The 21,205-nt window shown below is 42.9% G+C and overlaps 1 protein-coding gene across 1 annotated transcript in view; it reads right to left on the reverse strand.

Moving 5' to 3' along the window:
- The window catches only part of pclob (piccolo presynaptic cytomatrix protein b), a 58,260-nt gene extending 42,230 nt beyond the window's left edge, over positions 1 to 16,030 (reverse strand). Inside the window, exons 1-11 of the mRNA XM_080474791.1 lie at positions 15,801 to 16,030; positions 13,777 to 13,935; positions 10,972 to 12,103; positions 9,791 to 10,603; positions 8,111 to 8,884; positions 7,061 to 7,975; positions 5,925 to 6,887; positions 4,436 to 5,407; positions 3,393 to 4,232; positions 1,515 to 2,786; positions 30 to 1,331 (exon numbers count right to left, since the gene is read on the reverse strand). Coding sequence (XP_080330917.1) covers positions 30 to 1,331; positions 1,515 to 2,786; positions 3,393 to 4,232; positions 4,436 to 5,407; positions 5,925 to 6,887; positions 7,061 to 7,975; positions 8,111 to 8,884; positions 9,791 to 10,603; positions 10,972 to 11,829 — 8,709 coding nt within the window. The 5' untranslated portion in view covers positions 11,830 to 12,103; positions 13,777 to 13,935; positions 15,801 to 16,030. The remainder of the gene's footprint in view (positions 1 to 29; positions 1,332 to 1,514; positions 2,787 to 3,392; positions 4,233 to 4,435; positions 5,408 to 5,924; positions 6,888 to 7,060; positions 7,976 to 8,110; positions 8,885 to 9,790; positions 10,604 to 10,971; positions 12,104 to 13,776; positions 13,936 to 15,800) is intronic.
- Positions 16,031 to 21,205: the final 5,175 nt, after the last annotated feature.

Here is a 21,205-nt window from a genome sequence, read left to right on the forward strand (position 1 = left end):
AAATGTTACATGCGATAATAGTGATTTACCTCAGACACATTTGGCATTGGGTTAAATCCACACTGGTTACAGACAGTTGCCTTGCATTCTGTGCAGGTGTTGTAGTTGGGAGGATCTTCAGAGCCCATATTGAGTTTGATTTTACAGAGTGGACAGACGGTCTGATCTGCCTTCACAGCAGCTTGGGTGTCTGCTAGTTTCTTATTGAGCTCAGGAGCTTTGTCCACTTGAGTTGTTGATGGCGTCTTATCTTGTTCTGGCTTCACTGCCTTATTTTCCTCGGTTTTCTGGACAGCAGGTGGCTTGGTGTCCTTAGAAGGTTGTGTTTTAGGAGAGGGTGGTTGTTGGAGAGGCTTTGGAGGAGCCTTGTCTGGTGGCAGAGCAGGCTTAGATTGTTGAGGTGGCTCTGGTTTCTGTGCAGCAGGTGGTTTGGTGTCCTTAGAAGGTTGTGTTTTAGGAGATGGTGGTTGTTGGAGAGGCTTTGGAGGAGCCTTGTCTGGTGGCAGAGCAGGCTTAGATTGTTGAGGTGGCTCTGATTTCTGTGCAGCAGGTGGTTTGGTGTCCTTTGCAGGGGCGATCTTAGGAGATACAGGAGGTGTAATTTTAGGGGAGACACTCCCTGCTGCAGACAACTTTCGTGGAGTTGGTGGTGTTGTTTTAGCTTCATCCTGGACAGCTGACGTTATCAAAGTCGATGCAGAGCTTAAGAACGATGAGCCAAAGCCAAACATCTTTCCTGTTACAGATTCTGCAGATTTTGCAGCAGTAGGTGGAGTTTTAGGGGCACCAAAGCCAAAGAAACCACCTGACCCCTGTTTTGCAGGCTGAACGGGTGGTGTTACAGATTTAGCTGGAGTGGTCTCTGCTTTAAGAGGCTGTTGTGGAGGTGGTTTTCCCTTCTGTGTTTCTGGCAAAGCAGCTGGCTTAGAAGAAGTCTGAACTTGTGGAGCTTGTTGCTGAGGTACACTCGGCTGCCCTTTAGCCTCTGTTGATGGCTTTGATAAAGCTGGCAAAACATCAGTCTTTGTGACAGTGGATGAAACAGTTTTGTCAGGCAAAGGAGCATCTTTTGGAGCAATTGTCTTTGTCGATGTGCTTAGGGCTGGGGAATCTTCTTCCTTCATTGTAGCAACAGCCGCAAGCTCCTTTTTAGGCACGTCTTGCTTGGAGGTGTCTTGTTGAGGAGTAGCCACTGGGGTTTCTATCTTCTGTGTGGCAGCAGGTACCTCTTTGCTTGGTGAAGGTTGCAGTTTCATCATAGGAAGGCCGGGAGGTTCAGAAGCACCAAGGGCTCTCTGCATCTGGCAGTTGAGACACAACCATTCCTTCACCTGAAAAGGCACAGAAACACAAAATGTGTATGTAATGGGTTGCAAATCATCAAATGTCAAAACAGCATTTTGATATACTCTTTTGTTGAACATTCACTGAGAATGTTAATACTCAAAACATCAAAATGTATTACTATTCTCTGTAACAAAAATATGGCATGATTTGTTTTTGATGTAATTTACCTCTGTTAAATTAGTCATAGGACTGAATCCACACTTGCTGCAGACAATAGATTTGCATCCAGTGCAGGTGTTATAGTTGGGAAGACTTTTGGGGTCCATGTTAAGTTCCACTTTGCAGAGTGGACACGTAGATTCATCCACTTTAGGGGCAGCTTGGGAAGCCTCAACTGTTTCAGGTTGTAATGGACGTTTGTCTCCTGTGGTGTCTTCTGATGCAGGAGCTTTGGCCTGCTCAGGCTGAGCTGTGATCTTTTCCACTTGTGGTTTTTCATCTGCACCTGGTTTTAAATCCTTTTCTTTTTCCTTCTTTGGAGAAACAGGAGGGCTGGACTTTGGAGAAATCTGTAATTCTGACATTTTGCCAGAGACTTGTGGGGCCGACATTTTACGGGTGCTTGGTATGGGCTTCTTTGGAGAAACTGGAGGGCTGGACTTGGGTGAAATCTGTAATTCTGACATTCTTCCAGAGACTTGTGGGGCAGACATTTTTCGGGTGCTGGGTGTTGACTGCTCCTGAACTGCAGATGTTATCAAAGTGGAAGCTGAGCTGAAGAGAGAAGATCCAAATCCCAACACCTTCCCAGTCACAGCTTCAGATGCTTTTGAGGCAGCACGCTGAGATTTTGGACTACCAAAGCCAAAGAAACCCTCTGATTCTTGTTTTGACGGCTCTGGCGCCGGTGAAGCAGTTTTGAGAACTGATGTTTCACCTGGCTCTGTGATCTTCTTAAGCGCTTGTTGGGGCTTTACTTCATCAGAAGATTTTCTTAGTTGATCGACTGGTTTCTCAACCTTTTCATCTTTCTGCTCTTTCATTTCTGAAACTAGTTTGACTGAACTTTCTGGGTTTGTGGTGTCAGGGACAGCAGGAGCAGATTGTGGTGTTTTTACGTCTGCAGTGTCCATCTCTTTGCTTGGAGGTGCAGGGACGGCTGTGACGTCCTTCGGAGCTGGTGGAGGAATTTTCTCCTCTCTTTTTGGACCTGAATTAGCAGCTTGGATGTCTTGTGAAAGTTTTGGAGTAAGGGTTGTCTCCTCTCGAACATCAACTTTCTTTTGCATTACTTCCAGCGTAGGGCTATCCTCAGTTTTGCCTGAAGCTTCGACTTTTTGTGCGTCTTTCCTTTGGTTGGCTGTAGCATCTTTTTCAGTAGAAGCAGTTGTGGAGACTTTGCTGGGAGATGCCTGAGGTTTTATCAGAGGAGGCTGTATTGATTCAGTTGCTTTGAGGGCTCTTTGCATCTGACAAGTCAGACATAACCACTCTTTCATCTGCAAAGAAACCACATTATACCATATTAGGCTCATGCATCTGTAAAGCGTCAGGGAGAAAAATGATAAGAAAGTAAGCTTTGCAGAAGCAAAAGAAATATTACAGAATGGTGCCGAAAGGAGTTCTAAAACCTTGAAATAGGTTAGCATGCATGTACTTTTTTTTAAATACGTTTGTGGTGAGGTGTCTGCAATAACCAAAAACCACATATTTAACACTGATAACCCATTCATAATGTTGGAAGTTTTAAAAAAAAAATTAATAAAATAGGTAAGTGCTGGAAAAAAATGCTATATGTGTTGCTTGGGATCACACCAAAAAATACTTTCTAAATGAACAATTTGTACATTTATCAATTTATTGTGTATTTGAGGCCAATTTGGTCGAAATAACAGCTTAAACCAGAAAAATCCATAAAATTGTATTTTACATCTGATGGTCGTATTTAGACTTAAAAAAGTGTTATTCCTCTCAGAAAACCATGTTGCTGAATGAAACACGGAAGTAATTCAAATTCTCAATTCAAACATACAAGGACTTATGCAAATAAAGAAAAAAAAAGGAAAAAAGCATTTTGTGGTGTTATTTTAGTGATTCTCACTCACCTCAGACTCATTTGGCATGGGAGTAAATCCACACTGGTTACAGACGGTGTTTTTGCACTCAGTACAGGTGTTGTAATTCGGCGGATCCTTGGACCCCATGTTTATTTCAACCTTACAGAGTGGACAGGTTGATTGACCAGGTCGTACGGGGGCATGGGAAGTTTCTACAGCCGTATGAGGCTTCGATGGGTCTTTTTCCTCTTTGCTTTGCCCCAATGGAGGTGTCTTCGTTTCTTCTTGTTTGTCTGCCTTGCTCTTCACTTGTGCAGCAGGGTATTTGACCTCTTTAGCAGGGGATAACTTTGGAGAAACTGGTGGAGTAGTCTTTGGCTGGTCCTGGACAGTGGAAGTAATTAATGTGGATGCAGAACTGAAGATGGAGGAACCAAAGCCAAACATTTTGCCACTCACTGATTCTGCAGGTTTTTGCGCTTCAGGCTGAGGTTTACCACTGCCAAACCCAAAGAAGCCTCCCGAGTCTTTCTGTGTCACTGTTGCGGCATTACTCTGCTTACGTTCGGCTTGCCTCGTCTGGCCTGGTGATTTATCAGGAGGTGTTGATTTCTGGGGCTCCTGTGGCATTTTCTTAGAAGGAACTGGGCTGACTTGTTTCTTAACTACTGGATGATCAGCAGTGTCAGAAGTAGCTGGTTGCGGTGTTACAGATAATTTCCTCTGGGGTGACTGTGGAGCCGATGGTTGTTTCTTTCCAGCTTCAGCTGGGCTGGGGTCTCTCACTTGAGGTTTTGCAGGCGGCTGAGAGGTGACAGAAGTGACTCCTTTAGGCTGTGTTTCTCCTAGAGCACGTTGCATTTGGCAGGTAAGACACAACCACTCCACCTAAAAAAAGGAAAAAAAAATATTTATGTCCCTTCTCCTAGTGATGGTGAGTGAAGGTGGTCCTTATTATCTAATATCAGTATAGGTACTACACAAATACATGCATCCGTTTCATTTATTTTAATCAAAGGTGGTACGATACACTTTCAGAAAAGTGAGCATTTTCAAGTTTACACACAACATAACATTTCAGTTAGTCTTACCTTTGTTTCATTTGGCATGGGATTAAATCCACACTGGTTACACACAGTGTTCTTGCATTCGGTGCATGTATTGTAGTTGGGTTGATCTTTGGACCCTATGTTGAGTTGGACCTTACAGAGTGGGCAGGTCGACTGGTCTGGTCTGTTGGCTACTTGAGAGGCATTCAGAGGCTCCGATGGGGCTTTGTCCACTTTCGCCTGTCCTGATGATGGTGTCTTGGGCAGCTGAGATGACTCAGTTTTCTTTTCCTGCTCCAGTTTCCCAGAAGCCGTGGTCTTGATGTCCATCGCTTTTTGTTTCACCATTGGTGGATCTTTTGCTTGTTGCGGTTGTTCTGATTTCTTTTCTTGTTCTGCTTTATTAACAGGTGTTTTTGAGTCCTTTGCCTGGGACATCTTGGGAGAGACAGGTGGAGTTGTCTTGGGTTGGTCCTGGACAGCTGAGGTAATCAAAGTTGATGCAGAACTGAAAATGGAAGATCCAAATCCAAACATTTTCCCAGTTGCTTTTTCTGTTGGTTTTTCAGCATCAGGCTGAGTTTTACTACCACCAAAGCCAAAAAAGCCTCCTGACTCTTGCTGTGGTGCTGCAGTGGCATTACTCAGCTTACGCCCAGGCTGATTTGCATTAACTGGCAGTTTCTCAGGAGCTACTTTCTGTTTTTCTGGTGGTGTTGATTGGACAGGTTTCACGCTGGCTTCATTCTGTGGAGCAGTGGAAGCTTCAGATTTGTTAGATTTCACTGACGCCGTAGATTGCTTTCTCTGAGGAAGTTCTGATGTCTTCTTCTCTACAGCAGGACTTTCCTTTACTTGAGAAGTAAGCGGTTTGGAGGAGTTGGTCAATTGAACTGCAGCAGGTGTGGGTACTTTTTTAGGTGATATTTGTGATTTCAGTGTAGGAGGGCCTGGAAGATCAGGGGCTCCCACTGCTCTTTTCATCTGACAATTAAGGCAAAGCCACTCTTTTACCTACAAAAAGCAACAAACAGAAGACTCATGTTAGTATACCCATTTGGAATGCGACATCAAGACATTCAGAAGCAGATACAAATCGCCTGAAAGCTGAACAGTAAGTGAGATAATGAAAATCTTAAATGCACTGGCACTAAATGCATACAAATTTGGCATATGAACAGATGCATTTTAAAAAACTGTAATGTCACTCAAAAGTCATTGATATTTTTGGATTATTATTGTTTGACTGATTGTTGTTATTATTGTTTGATTTTTTTTCTGCACTCTATGCATCTTCTCTACTGCTTTATCCAGTACAGGGTCACAGTTCACCATGCAGCCTTATTTTTATACTCACAACCTATAAACTAAAAGGTTTGAAAGTAATTTAGAATTTGAAGATACTGTATTCTTGATTATCATGAAGAAAATGAAAAACCTTGAATTTGTTCTATTATGTATAACAGATGTTAAATGTATGGAAGATTCACTGTTTTTCCACTTTTCCACTGTGATGTATTCATATACTCGCCTCTCCAATAGGCATGGGGTTGAATCCACACTGGTTGCAGACGGTGGTTTTGCACTCTGTGCAGGTGTTGTAGTTGGGGGGGAGCTTGGAGCCGATATTTAGCTCAACTTTACACAGTGGACAACTGGTCTGGCGTGCATCTGGAGCCATCTTCGAGACTGGTGTTATCTTTGGCACCTCTGGCTGAGCTTTCATTTCTTTGCCCTGATTGGATTCATCCTTCTTTTTCCCCTCCTCTGGCATTTGTGTTTTAAGCTGTCTTGCAGGCGACATTTTAGGTGAAGCAATCGGCGTGCTTTTGGGGGAAATCTTGGGTGTAGCAGTCATCTTGGGTGAGACTTGTGGTGGTGCAGACATCTTTCGAGAGCCTGGTGGTGTAGTGCGCGAATCCTCTTGAACAGCGGATGATATCAAAGTGGATGCTGAGCTGAAAATAGACGACCCAAAGCCAAACATTTTTCCACCTATGGACTCCGTTGTTTTTGATGCTTCAGGCCCTGTTTTAGGACCAGGTGGTTTTCCAGTCTCCAGTGTTTTTGAGGTGACCTTGCCCTGCCCAGGTTGACTTGCCTGTTCAGTTTGTTTCTGAGGACTTGATGGCCCAATGATATCTCGAGCCTTCTGACTGGGAGTTGGGCTAGCTTTTGCTTGACTTTCTGGCCCACTGGCAGGTTTAGTTGTAGGTGTTACTGATGTAGACTGTGTTTTCTGAGGAGAGCCTGTTGTGGAGCCCCCCTTCTTTTGAAGCGTATCAGGCACTGGAGTCTCGGTCTTTGGAGGGCCGTCAGCTTTCAATACTTCCTTCTTTAAAGCTGCTCCTTGATTAGTAGCTGTTGTTTTCGGGAGGGCAGCAGTTGAAAGAATTTTGTTGGCTGCAGTTTGTGATTTCATTGGAGGTGCCGTGAGTTCAGATGCACTAAGAGCCCTCTGCATTTGACAGTTGAGGCATAGCCATTCTTTTACCTGCAAAAAGAAAACACGTTGAATGAAAGTACAAAACATTCACAGTAAATACAATAATATCAGATTTTTGATGTTGAGATCATGTATATTCATCTTCATGATAAAGTATAATTAGCCTATTGTATTATATTTTTAAAATAAAGAGATTAATTAATAGTTTTTACAATGTTTACCTCAGATACATTTGGCATTGGGTTAAATCCACATTGGTTACACACAGTGTTTCTGCATTCAGTGCATTTGTTGTAGTTGGGAGGTTCCTTGGAGCCAAAGTTAAGTTTTGTCTTACAAAGTGGACAGGCTGATGGACCTTCCTTGGGAATGGTGGGGAAAGTTGCTGCCTCTTTCTTAGGCTCTGGGGGCCCTTTTTCTACTTTGGCTTGTGACAACGGGGAGGGTTTGGGTTCTTGAACTTGCTTCATTGTATTCTCCTTCTCACTTTTCGGAACAGTCGGGGCTTTGGTTGCGTTCGCAGCAGGCATCTTGGGTGAAACTGGTGGTGTTGTTTTTGTTTCACCTTGGACTGCTGAGTTTATTGCAGTAGATGCAGAACTGAATAATGAAGAACCAAAGCCAAACATTCTTCCACCCAGCGATTCAGCAGGCTTTGCAACATCGGGTTGAGGTTTGGAACCTCCAAATCCAAAGAACCCGCCAGCTTCCTCTTGTGTGGATGTGACACTGCTTTTTTTAGGTCCCTGTTGATTTGTCTGGTTGGGCGGTTTCTGAGGAGCTGTCTTCTGATCCTGCTGTGAAACTTTCTGACTCGGAGCCGGGCTGGCCTGTTTTTGACTTTCAGGTCCTTTCATGGCTTCAGGCTTTGTTGCCGGCTCTGGTGGCTGAGATGTTTGTGGTTTTCTCTGAGGGGAGCCTGATGGAGAAGTCTGCTTTGTCTTAGATTCAGCAGGTGTCGGGATGGTGTTTTTCATTGGAGATTTTTCTCGTGGGGAAGTTTCTTTTGTTAGAGTACTGGCAGGTCCATTGGCTTTATTTGGTGAAGCTTGTAGTTTCATCATGGGAGTTCCTGGAGGCTCTGATGCTCCTAAAGCTCTCTGCATCTGACAGTTCAGACATAACCACTCTTGCACCTGCAACAAAGCACATAGAAAAAAAAAGAATCTTGTATTAGTGTGGTTGCGATACAGTGAACATAATTTGATACTGTCATGAATTGTCATTGTTAACATGACAAATTACTTGCATTGCTCAGTAACCTGACTTACCTCTTTAACGTTTGGCATGGGATTAAATCCACACTGGTTGCAAACAGTATGTTTGCACTCAGTACACTTGTTGTAGTTGGGAGGATCCTTCGAGCCAACATTGAGATTCAGTTTACAGAGAGGACAGGTAGACGGGCCTGACTTGGAAACAACTGGCGAGGCTGAAACTTTTTTTGACGGCTCTGGTGGGGGTTTGTCTGCTTTCGTCAGTTCGGATTGTGGACCCTGGGCCTGATGTGGTTGCTCCAGTTTCTTGCCTTGCTCAGGTTTTTTGATGGAGGGAGATTTGGAATCCTTAGCCGGAGACATTTTAGGAGAGACTGGTGGAGTAGTTTTGAGCTCATCACCAGTTGAGGAGATCAAGGTGGATGCAGAGCTTAAAAAAGAAGAACCAAAACCAAACATTTTCCCCGTCACTGACTCGGCAGGCTTTGAAGCGTCGGTTTGACTTTTCGGACCACCAAAGCCAAAGAAGCCTCCTGAGTCTTGTTTTTGTCCACTTTGGTCAGGTTGTTTCTGAGAACCAGTCTTCTGGCCCCCCTGAGGTATTGTGTGACCAGGAGCTGGGGTGACCGCTTTTTGGCTGTCGGTAGCTTCAGCCTTAGTGGGATGTGTTGCTGGTGTTGATTCTTTCTTCTGCGGAGAACCCGGTGCAGACATTTTTTGTGGTGAAGGTTTAGTTGGTGTAGGCTTTTTTATCGAACTACCCAGAGAGGTATCAGCACTCCCAGCAGCTCGTTTTACCTGGCAGTTCAGACAAAGCCACTCCTTTCCCTGGAACACAAAGAAAATACGAATTCACTTTTTTGAAGAGATTTCTACACATAATGCAAGCGACCAGTTAGCTGTTAAAATGTTCTTTTCTCAACAGAAAATAAACACCGACACTGATGCAGGGTCTGTAGAGGGATGCAGTGATTAACACATTCAATATTGTTTGTGCATAGGTAACTATCACTCTTTACTACATTCAAATATTATAGCAGAGGTGTGTCTTAATTTTTTAAGAATCACAGTAAGAATAATTGCAATACATGCAAAATGCATGTCACCCTTCAGCAAGGTACATACTAACTTGCTTGCGTGCGTGTGTGCGTGCGTGTGTGTGTTTTCTCAGTGTACTGCCATCTCAATGACTCACAGCCAATGAATTTGACATCATTACAAGATTTCTGCTCTGATTTGGAAGTGATCTCTGTTTGGTTTATCTTATCTATTCACTCACATTAATGGAAAAAGAAAATATTTATCAAACACGCCTCCTTCATGAGCTGGACTGGATTCTCAGACTTAATTCTTAACAGATCTACTGTCTACTTAGATTATTTCTCCAAACAACGAATGAACAATGAACAATGAACTTAAACCTTAAATGAATTTGAAACGGCTACAGTATATAACTCTAAGCTTTAATAAACCTGTTTCACAAGTGTCTTCAGCATGCGATAGAGCTGTGTCTCAAGACAAAACCCTTGACACCGAAGCAATAATGTAACAAGTCAGACTCATTGGTTTCTGTAGGATCACGATGAAAGTGAAGGCAGTTTGTCCAAATATCTTCCGGGTTATACAGCGACGTATTTTGTTTTCTTAAGCCACATTTTTTGAACTGGTTTCCCTCCTTTATCCAATTTCCATGCATGAGAGTCTAATGTTTAATACATGAAAAATATGCCTTACCTGTTTGACATTTGGCATGGGGTTGAATCCACACTGATTGCAGACGGTGCTTTTGCAGTCAGTGCAGGTGTCGTAGTTGGGAGGGTCCTTTGAGCCTGTGTTGAGAACCATCTTACAGATAGGACAGGAGGATTTTGCAGTTGGAGGGGACTTCTCCATTTTTGCCGGGACCGCTGGGTGAACTTTTGTCTGCTGCGGTGGCTCTTGTTTCTTCTCCTGCTCTGGCTTTGAAAGTTTTGGAGATGGTTTGGTCTCTTTTGTTGGCTGTATTTTAGGAGACACTGGTGGCGTCGTTTTAGACTCATCCTGAACAGCCGATGAAATCATAGTAGAAGCAGAGCTAAAAATGGAGGACCCAAAACCAAACATCTTCCCAGTCACTGACTCCTCTGGCTTTGCAGCTTCAGTTTTTGCACCACCAAAGCCAAAAAAACCTCCCGACTCCTGCTGGGGAGATGAGGTGGTGCTGCTTTGCTTCCGTCCCACTTGACCAGCTTGGTTTGGTTTTTGAGATACTGATGCCCTCTGAGTCTCAGGGGTCATTTTTTGAATGGGGGCTGGACTGCCTTGTTTTTTACTTTCATGACCTTTAGCAACGTCCTCCTTGGCTGGAACGTTCCCTGACGTAGGTTGCATGTTCTGAGGAGAACGCTTTGCTTCTATTTCCTTTTTGATGGGTCCAACAGGAGATGGTGTTTGGTTTTGAGGAGCAGAGGGTTTTTTGGGTGAAGGTTTATTCATGGGTGGCCCTGGTGTTTCAGAAGTTCCTTGAGCTCTCTGTATTTGGCAGGTAAGACAAAGCCACTCACGCCCCTATAAAATATGCAGAAAACAAATGTAAATATGAGGATATACCAAAACACAAAAGCCACTAAAAGATGTTCAAAGCATTTCATAAATGTTAAACAGTTCACCAAAGGGCAGCATAGTAATTTAGATTTTGCCAATGTAGGGTTTAATCTTAGTTATTCCAAGTAAATGAACCACAATGTGAGAAATTGTCAAACGTTTCCATTACTGCTGTGATGCTGTAAACCAAATGCACTAAAATGTCAAATTGGAAAAAGAAAATACTTTTGCAACCAAACATGATGGGGTTTTTAAACGATGAGAGGGTTATATAGGTAATAGAGAGTATAGAAAATATTGTGTACATAAGCAGACACTAAAGCACTACTTACATCAGAGTCTGGAGGGCTGAAGCCACACAGACTGCAGACTTCAGTCTTACAGTGAGTGCATGTTTTATGGTTAGGTGGCTCCTTGGTATGCAGATTAAGTTCCGTTGTTTTGCACACTGGGCAAAGAGACTTCGACTGAGCTCTTGCTTTAGTTGTTCCAGGTGATGATGACACTGCTGGCGACGCACCAGAAGTACCAGGTCCTTTAATGCCTTGCTGCACAGGCCCACGCTGATTAGAAGCCTGCTGTTTGGGAGGAGGCCCCGTGCCTTTCTGCTGTTGTTGTTGCTGTCCGGCTTTGGGTGATCCCTGCTGTTGTTTTGCTGACTCAGGCCCCACCCTTGTTGACCCTTGTACCCCAGTCTTTACAGGCTCCTTCTGCTGCCCACCAGTGTTGGCAGGACTTTGTTGTAGTCTTGTGTTTGGTGAAACTTGTTGAGATGGCGCCTTTGGAGATTCTTGTTGTGGCCCACTCTTTGTCATATTTTGCTGTTGAGCTCCAGGCTTAGGTGCACCTTGTTGTTGGGGGCCTTTAAGCTGGGCTTCAGGTTGTGGCCCTGCATTCTTGTTTGAGGGACCGGTATGTCCGTTTCCATGCAGTTGGGGTGATCCTTGCTTTGGAGCAGGCTGGTTCTTTTGCATAGGGGGGGCTTGGCCCAATTTTTGAGCTCCATGCTGCTGTTTAGGATCTTTTCCAGGACCTGCTCCTTGCTGCTGTTCTCCGGGTGGCTTCCCCCCCTGTTGCGGAGATGGCTTCTTTCCCCCCTCCCCATCATCTCCAAACAAGCTAAACTTATTTACAGCCGAGGACACAGCATTGAGGGGATTGGCCCCACTAAGGAATTTGGAGGAAAACATGGTGGGGTCTTCTTCCTCCTGCTCTTTTTCTCCGTCTTCCTCCTCCTCCTCCTCCTCCTCCCCCTCCTCCTCTTCCTCCTCACCGGAGCTGGAGTCTACAGGACTGTCAGAGTCAGAGCAGGAGCTGTCTCCTCGATGTCCTGGCTCTCCCGCAGGGGCCTGGGGGAGGGCGGGACCTGTAGAGAGGGCATCTACAGCCCTGCTGCTGTTGCTGCTATTGCTGCTGCTGCTGCTCCCTGGACTCCCTTCTGGCTCTGCATCGACATCAGACTTCCTGAATGCATGACAAGAAAAACGATAGAGGAAATGTAAGTTGAGTGGAAAAAAATGAGATGAAATTGCAGAAAAAAAGAGGACAATTGTTGGCCACTGACACAAGCAGAACTGTACAAATATATCTTGTCATTTTCTAAATGCAACCTGTCAAGGCAGATGACCACTTGACTCAGCTTAAATCTGTTCTAGGGTTTCTACTCCCTTACTAGTAAATTATGAATGATCAAAGGGTCACATAGTTCTTGCCTCATTGTCTTGGCATGGTTTATTTCAAAAGATAGGGGGGAAATAACTTATATTGCTAATATAAAAATCCAACTGAAGTGAACTGAGAGATAAAAACAGCATATAAAGGTATTGCGAGGGGAACACAATATCACCCATTCACTGTCCAGCCGTAATCCTTTTTTATATACAGTGCGAGTGAAGTCTGTCAGGTATACTTCTATTGAAGGTCCAGACGGCCATCGGTGTTACATAACACTAGGGCACGTCTCTACATTACAAACGACACATTTTACAAGACCATCATTTATTTTGAATACACTGTAAATGATCACAGCCAAAATCCGTGGCTCACCAATGCTTGACAAATAGACCTTACGTCCAATCAGACTGAAGTAATCATCCTTTGTCACAATAGCCATTAAGGACCCAGCCTCACTTTGATTTACTATGTAGTGACTCCTGCCTTCAGGACCATGGACAGGGTCAGAGCCGCTTGGTTGATCACATTGTGGACAAATCTCGGAGATTCCGTTCAGCCAGAAATAAAATAGCTACAGACCAGTCTGAGAGGGGCAACAGATACAGCTCACTACACCTTGCTAATACAAGTGCAATACAAATAGGGGGGAGAAGGAGGGGGCAGGTTGCTGTTTCCCCACCACCAATGAAGAATTAGACTTTTTCTTTTTTTTTTGGGGGGGGGGGCATTTATAATGGAGGGGTTATAAATCACATACATGCGGTGTTGTGCAGGAGCATGACGGGTAAACACACAATCTAGAGCTCTCTGGAAAAAGAAAAAAAAAAAAGAAAAAACTGCAGGCACATCCGGGTAGGGGCACAACAAACATCATATGGGAAGTGAGTACTTTGATTTGCTAAACCGTAATCAAGGGCAGCGCAGACTTGCGAGCAATAGTAATCTTTCCCAATAGGTTGGTTTGTGTTGGATTGGTGCTTTACTACGCGCTGCTAAACAGCAGCGGAGCTTCACCAATATGCGGAGCAATGAAGGGACACGCAAAACCACTCAAATCCACACTGTAGTCCGCAGAGGGAAATGGGCTGATGACAGCTGAGGGGGAAATAAATATAAAAATAAACATTTTCACCGAGGCTTTTTAACGTGCCCTTGACCACCCTCAGCTTTGACACAGCTCGTCCAAGCCTGCACATGTCAGAAGATTTTCCAAATATTTCCAAAACAAATTAAAACATTTAAGAATTGCCGCAAAAGCCCTTTCGCCGCTGTCATTTCCCGAAATACCATCTGTGCGGCTGCCCGCTCCGTGTGTCCCCCCCCCTCCCCACCACCACCATCACCACCACCACCTCCTCCTTCACATCTCCTCCCATCCTGCAGCCGAGCATCCTTCACCCTCCACGGTCACAATGTCAAACAGCCGAGCGCCGGATCCCGGTCAAACCCACGGACATTTTTACCTTCCTCAACAGCCGCTCTGTCTGCCCATCCTCCACAAAGCTGCTGGTTTATTACCGGTCTGCGTCTGTGTGCTCGCCGAGGGATGGAGGGCACAGGGCAGCAGATCGAGAGCGATCAGCCTCCACTCCGCCTCCCGCGTCAGTGCGCAGGCGCCGCATCTGACAGGTGATCACAATATATATCACGCACGGAAATTGAAATTAAAGGGGACAGGCGATTTATTTCCCCCGGAGTCACGTGCGATCGGCGGCGACGATCTTTAAGATTTATCCTCAGACACGATGGGCTGCATTTTGTGGCTGACCCGCTGATATACTGGAAATGTCAACGTGGAGATGATGAGCAGCATAAAGTGATAATAATATGGTTTCAGCTGCTGAGCTCGGGGGAGCAAGAAGCACACATATCTACCACTCACTCCGAATGCCATTTCACATGATTTCATATGCAAATTGCCTGTGAGGATGTGTACAGGCTTCTTCTGTTTTATAATGTAGCCTACAGGGGATATACTTTAACAGAAACCGTGACTGGCTGTGAGTATTACGCCTGCTTTCTTTTATATTGCTTTCCACTTGAACTGACTTATAACACATACAGCTAAGAAAATTCCAATATCATTACAAAACCAGTCCTTGTGTCAGTTTTTTAATCCCTATAATATGGAAAGCGTTGTAGTGACAATATTTCTAGTTTGAGTCTGAGTTGCAGGGTCACTCTGTGTGAGTTTGCGTGTGTGACATGTGTTTGAGGTCAAATGATTACTCCCAAAAAGTATGCATGCGTGTCTCACTGTGTTTTCCAATGTGATGGACTAAGATGTATCCTTCCATAATCACAACATCTGAACATTGCCATGCTATTATCTAAACTCACAAAAGATAAAATGAAAAGGGGCTTGAAGTGTTTCTGTTTGTATGACGTTGATATAAAATACAGAAATGGTTTATTGCTCTTGTGATGTAATCTGAACTCTTTTCGGTACACTTACACTTTTTCCTTCCACCTACTCCTCAGTTCTGAGTGCTGATACAAAGAAATGTAGCAAAAACCATAATGTTTCTCAAATCAATTTTCATCTATAATTAATTATGGCACTAACATGATTTTTTTTAAAAACTAATTCATAAACATACTTACACACCATTAGTTTATACCACTGTACTAGTTGTGCTGTTGTTAAGAAATCATGTTATAGCCATACAGCGAAACCTGACAAAGGGATTTTCAAAGGTTTGTGAGGATTTGGTTTAATGCTTGACTTCTAACAGTTTTTATCATTATAAAATATTATTATTTGAAACCATAAACAATAAAAAAAAAAACATATCTCTTCTCCTGCCATCATGCTTGATTTGACATATCTGTTAAACTGGTTTGTGCTCAAGGAAATTTGGTCATTTTTGATTTGTGTTTTTTTTACTTCATTTTATAATGATTTCATCTCATAATGGGGAGGATACAATCTTTGAAAAAGGAGTGGCCCTCACCCCCAGATTGTTCCTGCTACTGTGCCCCTCTGAACCTCTTCAGGACCTCGCAGGGAGACCCAACTCGCACTTTATAAACCAATAGGAAGGTCTTTTTTTTTTCTTTTTTGCTCCTATTGCTTCCTCACAGAGACACAGAGAACCTCTCCAACCTGTGTAATCTCTCTTCCTCATCCAGAGGACCTTGAGTTCTGACATTTCTCCCTCAAGAGTAGATGTGATTTGAACAGACAAGTTTAGTTCAAACCAGATGTATACCATTATCTATAAAAAAGATTTTAAAAAGCTAACTTTCAAAAAAACAATATAAAGAATTTACATTATAAACATTTTAACCCTAATCTTTTTGATAACAGAATTTGTTGATACACCACTGTAGAATGTGAATATATTTTTAAAAAACAATGTTTAACCATATAAATCCCTCAATTTGTAGTTAAATTCTCTTTCTGATTACATAGACAATACAGTATGCAGTTTTAACCAATTCTAATCAGGAATAGGCAACAAGAAATGAAACATTTAAATCTCACCTTCATAGATTACTCCTCTGTCATTAAAAAACACCAAAGACGGATCATTTCCATTGGAAAAAACGAACAAAAAAAAGAGGATTTCTCTCCTATTTAAAAGCTGTCACATGTCCCCATACTCTACTGGCAAATTTACACACAGCATACTGTACAGTGGATGAATTCCGTCACAGTATGTGGTGGTAAGCGTGAGCGAGATGTGTGGGTAGGATGGAGAACAAGTGTTGTGTGGGCGTGTGGAAGAGTTACGTCATGTGTGATGTGTGAGCAGCAGAATCGCGATGATCTCTCTTTGGAAAGCTGCGGGATTTGGCTTTGTTGCAGACACACTCACACACACACATACACACACACACACACGCACACACACACACACACGCACACGCACACGCACTCAGGAAACATTCATCAGCACACAGCCTCCATCTGGGGATATAGGCTGTAACTTTGTGATGGACTCCTGCATGAGCCGGAAATCCATTAAGTAATCTTAGACTGCTTATATCCACTTCATCCTCACGATCTGGTGCTGGAATATCTTTTTGGTGCCTGTTATAACTGATGATCCTCTTCCTGTTTTTAGAAAGAATCAGAATAACATTTTCGTCAATCCAGACTAAAATCTTTTTTTTTTTTTTTTTTAACTATATTTCAGTCGATCAGCGCTTGGGGGGTTGATCTTTGATTGTTGGGTCTGAACCATAGACTGGCGTCTCATGAGGAGGCTGCAAAACTGTGATTAGTTGCTGTGTTATTTTGTAGCACATGCCAATAAACAAACTGCTAGAAAACATCACAGTTTGTCATTGGTGTTTTAACTGTTGTTAAACTGTTTACATCGATTCTCACAAGGGAGCTGTGTTTGTCAGTCAACAATATTATGTAAGACAGCAGGCAATCACCAGATGTGGTACCATCTCGTTGTTTTCTTTTTTGATCTCTCCCTGCCTGTCAGTTTAAATACAAAAACCACAATATACCCTGTCACCGTCCTTTTCTCTCCCACGTACTTTCGGAGAATGACAGATCAGAATTAAGTTCTGCTCTCACACAGTTGAGACATCACAGACCTTAAGTACACCTCTCATTCATAGACAACGGGACCCAAAAAAATGAATTGAATGCACCGGAGTGTATTGAGGAGTGAAAATATTTTAAGCCGCTCATGGGAAACCACTTGAAAAGCTTGCATATTAAAATGGGTTTTGCCTGCGGGTTTCTCTGTCTGGATTTAGAACATGTGTGGAGAGACAATTCACACGGGGACAGAGATGAACATCCTCTAAAGGCCTGTTTTAAGTCTTTTTGAACTCCATCCCTCGAAAACTACCACTTAAGAAAAAACTCAAACTAAATGCTGTGTGATAGAAACAATATTAGAGGAGAACATCCTGGACTTGTTTTCTGTCCATCACCGACAACCCACAAACATTCACAGCTTCATAACATTTTAAAATCACAAAGTAACCTTAAAATGCTGTTTTCAAAATGTGAGTAATAAACAACAACACAGAGAAAACCTGTGCTCGAGAGATAACTTATTAAGGTTGAAGGCAGGATGCATAGATTCAAACGCATAACCTTCTCGCTGTGAGACGAGCACTAACTACCGATCCACCACGCCGCCTTCCGAAAATGTTTTGGAACAAATCAAAAAAGGAACAAAATCAGACTGTGTTGTGATTCAGCCAAAATAATTTCGTGACTTTCAAACCTGACCGCTTGATCTGTTTAAATGGGCTCATGTATAAACTGTATCTCTAATAATCAAAAACAAAGATTATGCGTGTCATCACAGATTTATAGGCTTCTTGTGTTTCTCAGTGCATAAATTAAATCCAGCTCATTTGAAACTGAATGCTGATCTCTATGGGAGGAAAACTGTATCCTCATTGAGGTCAAGGGGCTTTGAAGGCATTATAGGGTGAGACACAAGGTAGACAGGTCACTGTATAATCACACAAATACTAATGGTACGGTCGGCTCTTCATTGCAGGACATGTGCAGCTCCAGCATAGCATGTGCTTACTAATAGGTAACAGTCCAAACCACAAAGTGACTGGCTGTCCTGGCTGAGGCCGATAAAGGCACATTAATAATGTTCTGACACGCGTTTTCCATTTTGTTAACATTAATTTAAACATGAGTAAGATTTCCCACGACACAGCTATGGGGTTTTTTTTTTTCTGCAAGATTCTGCTCACTCCGACATATATTGTTGAAATGAAAATACGTCACGTTTATACAGTATTTGTGTTGTTCTGAGCTTGATCCAAGCGCCAGTCTCGCTCTACCTTTTTCTCATTTTCTCTCTCTCTCTTTCTCTGGCTCTCTCAAACGCAAACAAACCAAAACACACAAAGCTGAGAAGCCGCATTTATCTTGCTTTCGTTTTAATTAAGCTGACACACTGGAGCATAGTACGTTCTTGCAGTTTCGAACCCCCGTCAGCCACGGTTCTCATGAACATGGGCTGCAGCAACAATTCACAATATTTCCCTCCCCCAAAAAAACGATTTTGGTAAAGGAAAAACTAGTTTGCACACTTTGACACACCTCTGTCGTTGACCCTTGAGAAAGGCAAAGCAGTTTTTTCCCGGCATGGTTTTCTCTGGAGCGGAGCCGGAGCAATGTGGAGCAGTAACCTGCATGGAGATGTTTTGCTGTCCTCTCTAGGTCTCTAGGTTTCTGTGCCCGAGTAGTCGGCAGGGTCACCATGTAATCTATACAGTAACCCGATCACACACACTTTGCCAGTGTCATTAAATTTACATACCTGCTCCGAGGAGGGGAAAATATGGACGCACAATACTTTACTCCAGGTGGAACCAAAACATAGGCGTAAAAGTGACTTACAGGAATTCAAGTGGGGATGATTTTATTAAAATGTTTTAATTTAAAATTTGCATAATTTCGCATAAATATTTATGACATAATATGCGTGATATCATTATTTGAAAACCATTGTGGTTTTCAGCCGGTAAATTTGCTGTATGTCGTATGATGTGACTGAATAGTTCAGAGAATGGGAGGAGGAAGATTATACAGATGCATAATTTGTCATATATCTCTTGGTTACCTGCCTATTCAATGGCAGATTTAACCCAATGCTGTGTTACACATTAAAAATGTTCCTGCTAAGTGACTGACTGATAACTGGATTGCATTAGTGCCCACGCTATGCCGGTAGAGTTACCCAGAACTGGCTGTGTGTCACTGAGAAGAATGGCCTGTGCTTTTTTTCCCTTCCTCCATCAGCATCTTGCAGAAACCCAGCTCTCGTCGCTAAAGCCACACAGTCCTTTTTTCCTGTCGAGTGACCACTGCTATCTCCCATACTAAAAATACTCTTAAAGAAACAGCATCAACAAGGCATCAGCTCAACCTTATCGGGCGATCCCCCTATTCTTATCTTGCTTTTCGCCCCAGCTCCTCCCCCTGCTGCCAAAGCATGGGAGAATTGTGTGGATAACACAGTTCACGCCCCCAAATCCTACAAATCAGAGAGCAGGAAATCACTGCTGATCCTGGTCAGGCTTGCTGAAGGGGTGGGGGGGTGCACAAACTGATCGGAGATAGAAGGCAGTAAATGTAACGATAAGAGGAATAAATCAATGGGGGGAATATTAACAGGAACAGAGTGGAAAAAAGCCGTTTCAATTATAATGATTACCCTTTGAAAACCACCGTAGACAGCACAGAGCTGCATTTTCTTTGACTCTGTAATCCAAGCTCTTATTCATGCTAGCAGATATCCTAAGAAGCTTTTGCTGTCTTTCTTCCATCATATATCTTGTTGTCTATTTTCAAAAGGGAGTTAAAAGGGATTCATCTCTCTGCACTGTGTTTACTGCACCGTTTCTGTTTCATTACAACGATGTAGAATATTGTCAGAATCAAAATTTGATTCGTGTGACAATAAAAATGCAATGTGACAGTGCGCCCTCTGTCGTACTGAAAAAAGCTCATTTTAATGTTGTGCATTGACAGAATGTTTGCAGAGGCACTGTGGTAAGGTCTAGACAGAGCGCTGTATATAATTGAAGAGGTGTAAAAGAAGATGGGGTTTTAGACTACCTGAAGAGCCCTGCCTTGCCAGTGTACAGTGTCAGAGGTGGCTTTGTTCACTTTGCATGCCGTAGTTATGCCAATACTATACATCAGTAATATGAATGAAATCCTATAACCTTTCAACTAAATGCTAAGAAGCACTTAACGTGCACCATTGTTATTGTTTTTTTGAATAGAGAAGATTTGTGCTACGCAGCAAGTGCACTGCAATTTAGAAAATGTCTGCATTGCAGTTCCACAATAAAAATGAAAAAAAGGCATCATGTAGAGCTTAGCAAATGGGTTGAATTGTAATGGTATTAATGAGGTCGTCAAATGTAAAATACAATAAATAAGGTTGGAATTTAAATGAAAGAATAAGTTTGCCAGTAAATGCTGACTTTTTTTTTTAGCTGTGTTTGCCTTAGACTTTCTTAGTATTCCTCTCAAGCCATTTGAAAGCTTCTATTGAAAGATGACCTTGCATCTGAGCACCACTCTGTGTTCCAAGCGTTTTTTAAGATGGAGACCAGGGAGAACAAGAGGCATCACTTTCTGGTGTGCTTTTCATCGGGGAGTTATGTAGTATGCTCTAATATCACCTTCCCCGGCACCTGCTCGCCATAAGACTGTTGAACAGCCAAGAAACTGTTCATTATGTGTGTGTGTGTGTGTGTGTGTGTGTGTGTGTGTGTGTGTGTGTGTGTGTGTGTGTGTGTGTGTGTGTGTGTGTGTGTGTGTGTGTGTGTGTGTGTGTGTGTGTGATTGAGTATGCACACTGTACTCAACCTGCCCAGGGAGAGGATCCATTCTCTCATCAAATATTCACCAGCAACCGCAGGCTCCCAGCTGCCTGCTGTTATAATGCACACACATTGACGTGTTATTGGTGCCTGATGTTTTCACAGGGAAAAAAGGTGCCTCATAAAAGGTTTGAATATTCGTTTTTGAGAATCATTCATCAAGTTGAGATGGCCCCTTTTCGAAAGTCTCCATCACAATTCGACTTAGCGTGTTGGTTTCTTGTTTTTTAATCGTGAGTCACATATGCTAGACAAACATTGACAATGTAAAACAACCACTGCTCAAAACTATGTTTAGCAAACCTAAATGTTGAACATGAGCCACTTTTTCAGTTTTTTGAGAATTAAGAAAACCAAACAATATTTGTATTTGGCCTGTTCCTCTTTGTTTTGAACAGCTTATTTCAGAATAATTTCTGGTGAGGTTGTGAGCAGCAGCTGCCACTCGGGTGAATATCCAATCACAAAATTAGCTGTTAAATCCCACTTACTGCTTTTCATGTACCAAAGTGCCCTTGGGCAAGACTTTGAACTGCAAATTGATGTTGTTAA

Source organism: Lipophrys pholis (assembly GCF_963383615.2).
Source record: "Lipophrys pholis genome assembly, chromosome: 11".
NCBI lineage: Eukaryota > Metazoa > Chordata > Actinopteri > Blenniiformes > Blenniidae > Lipophrys > Lipophrys pholis.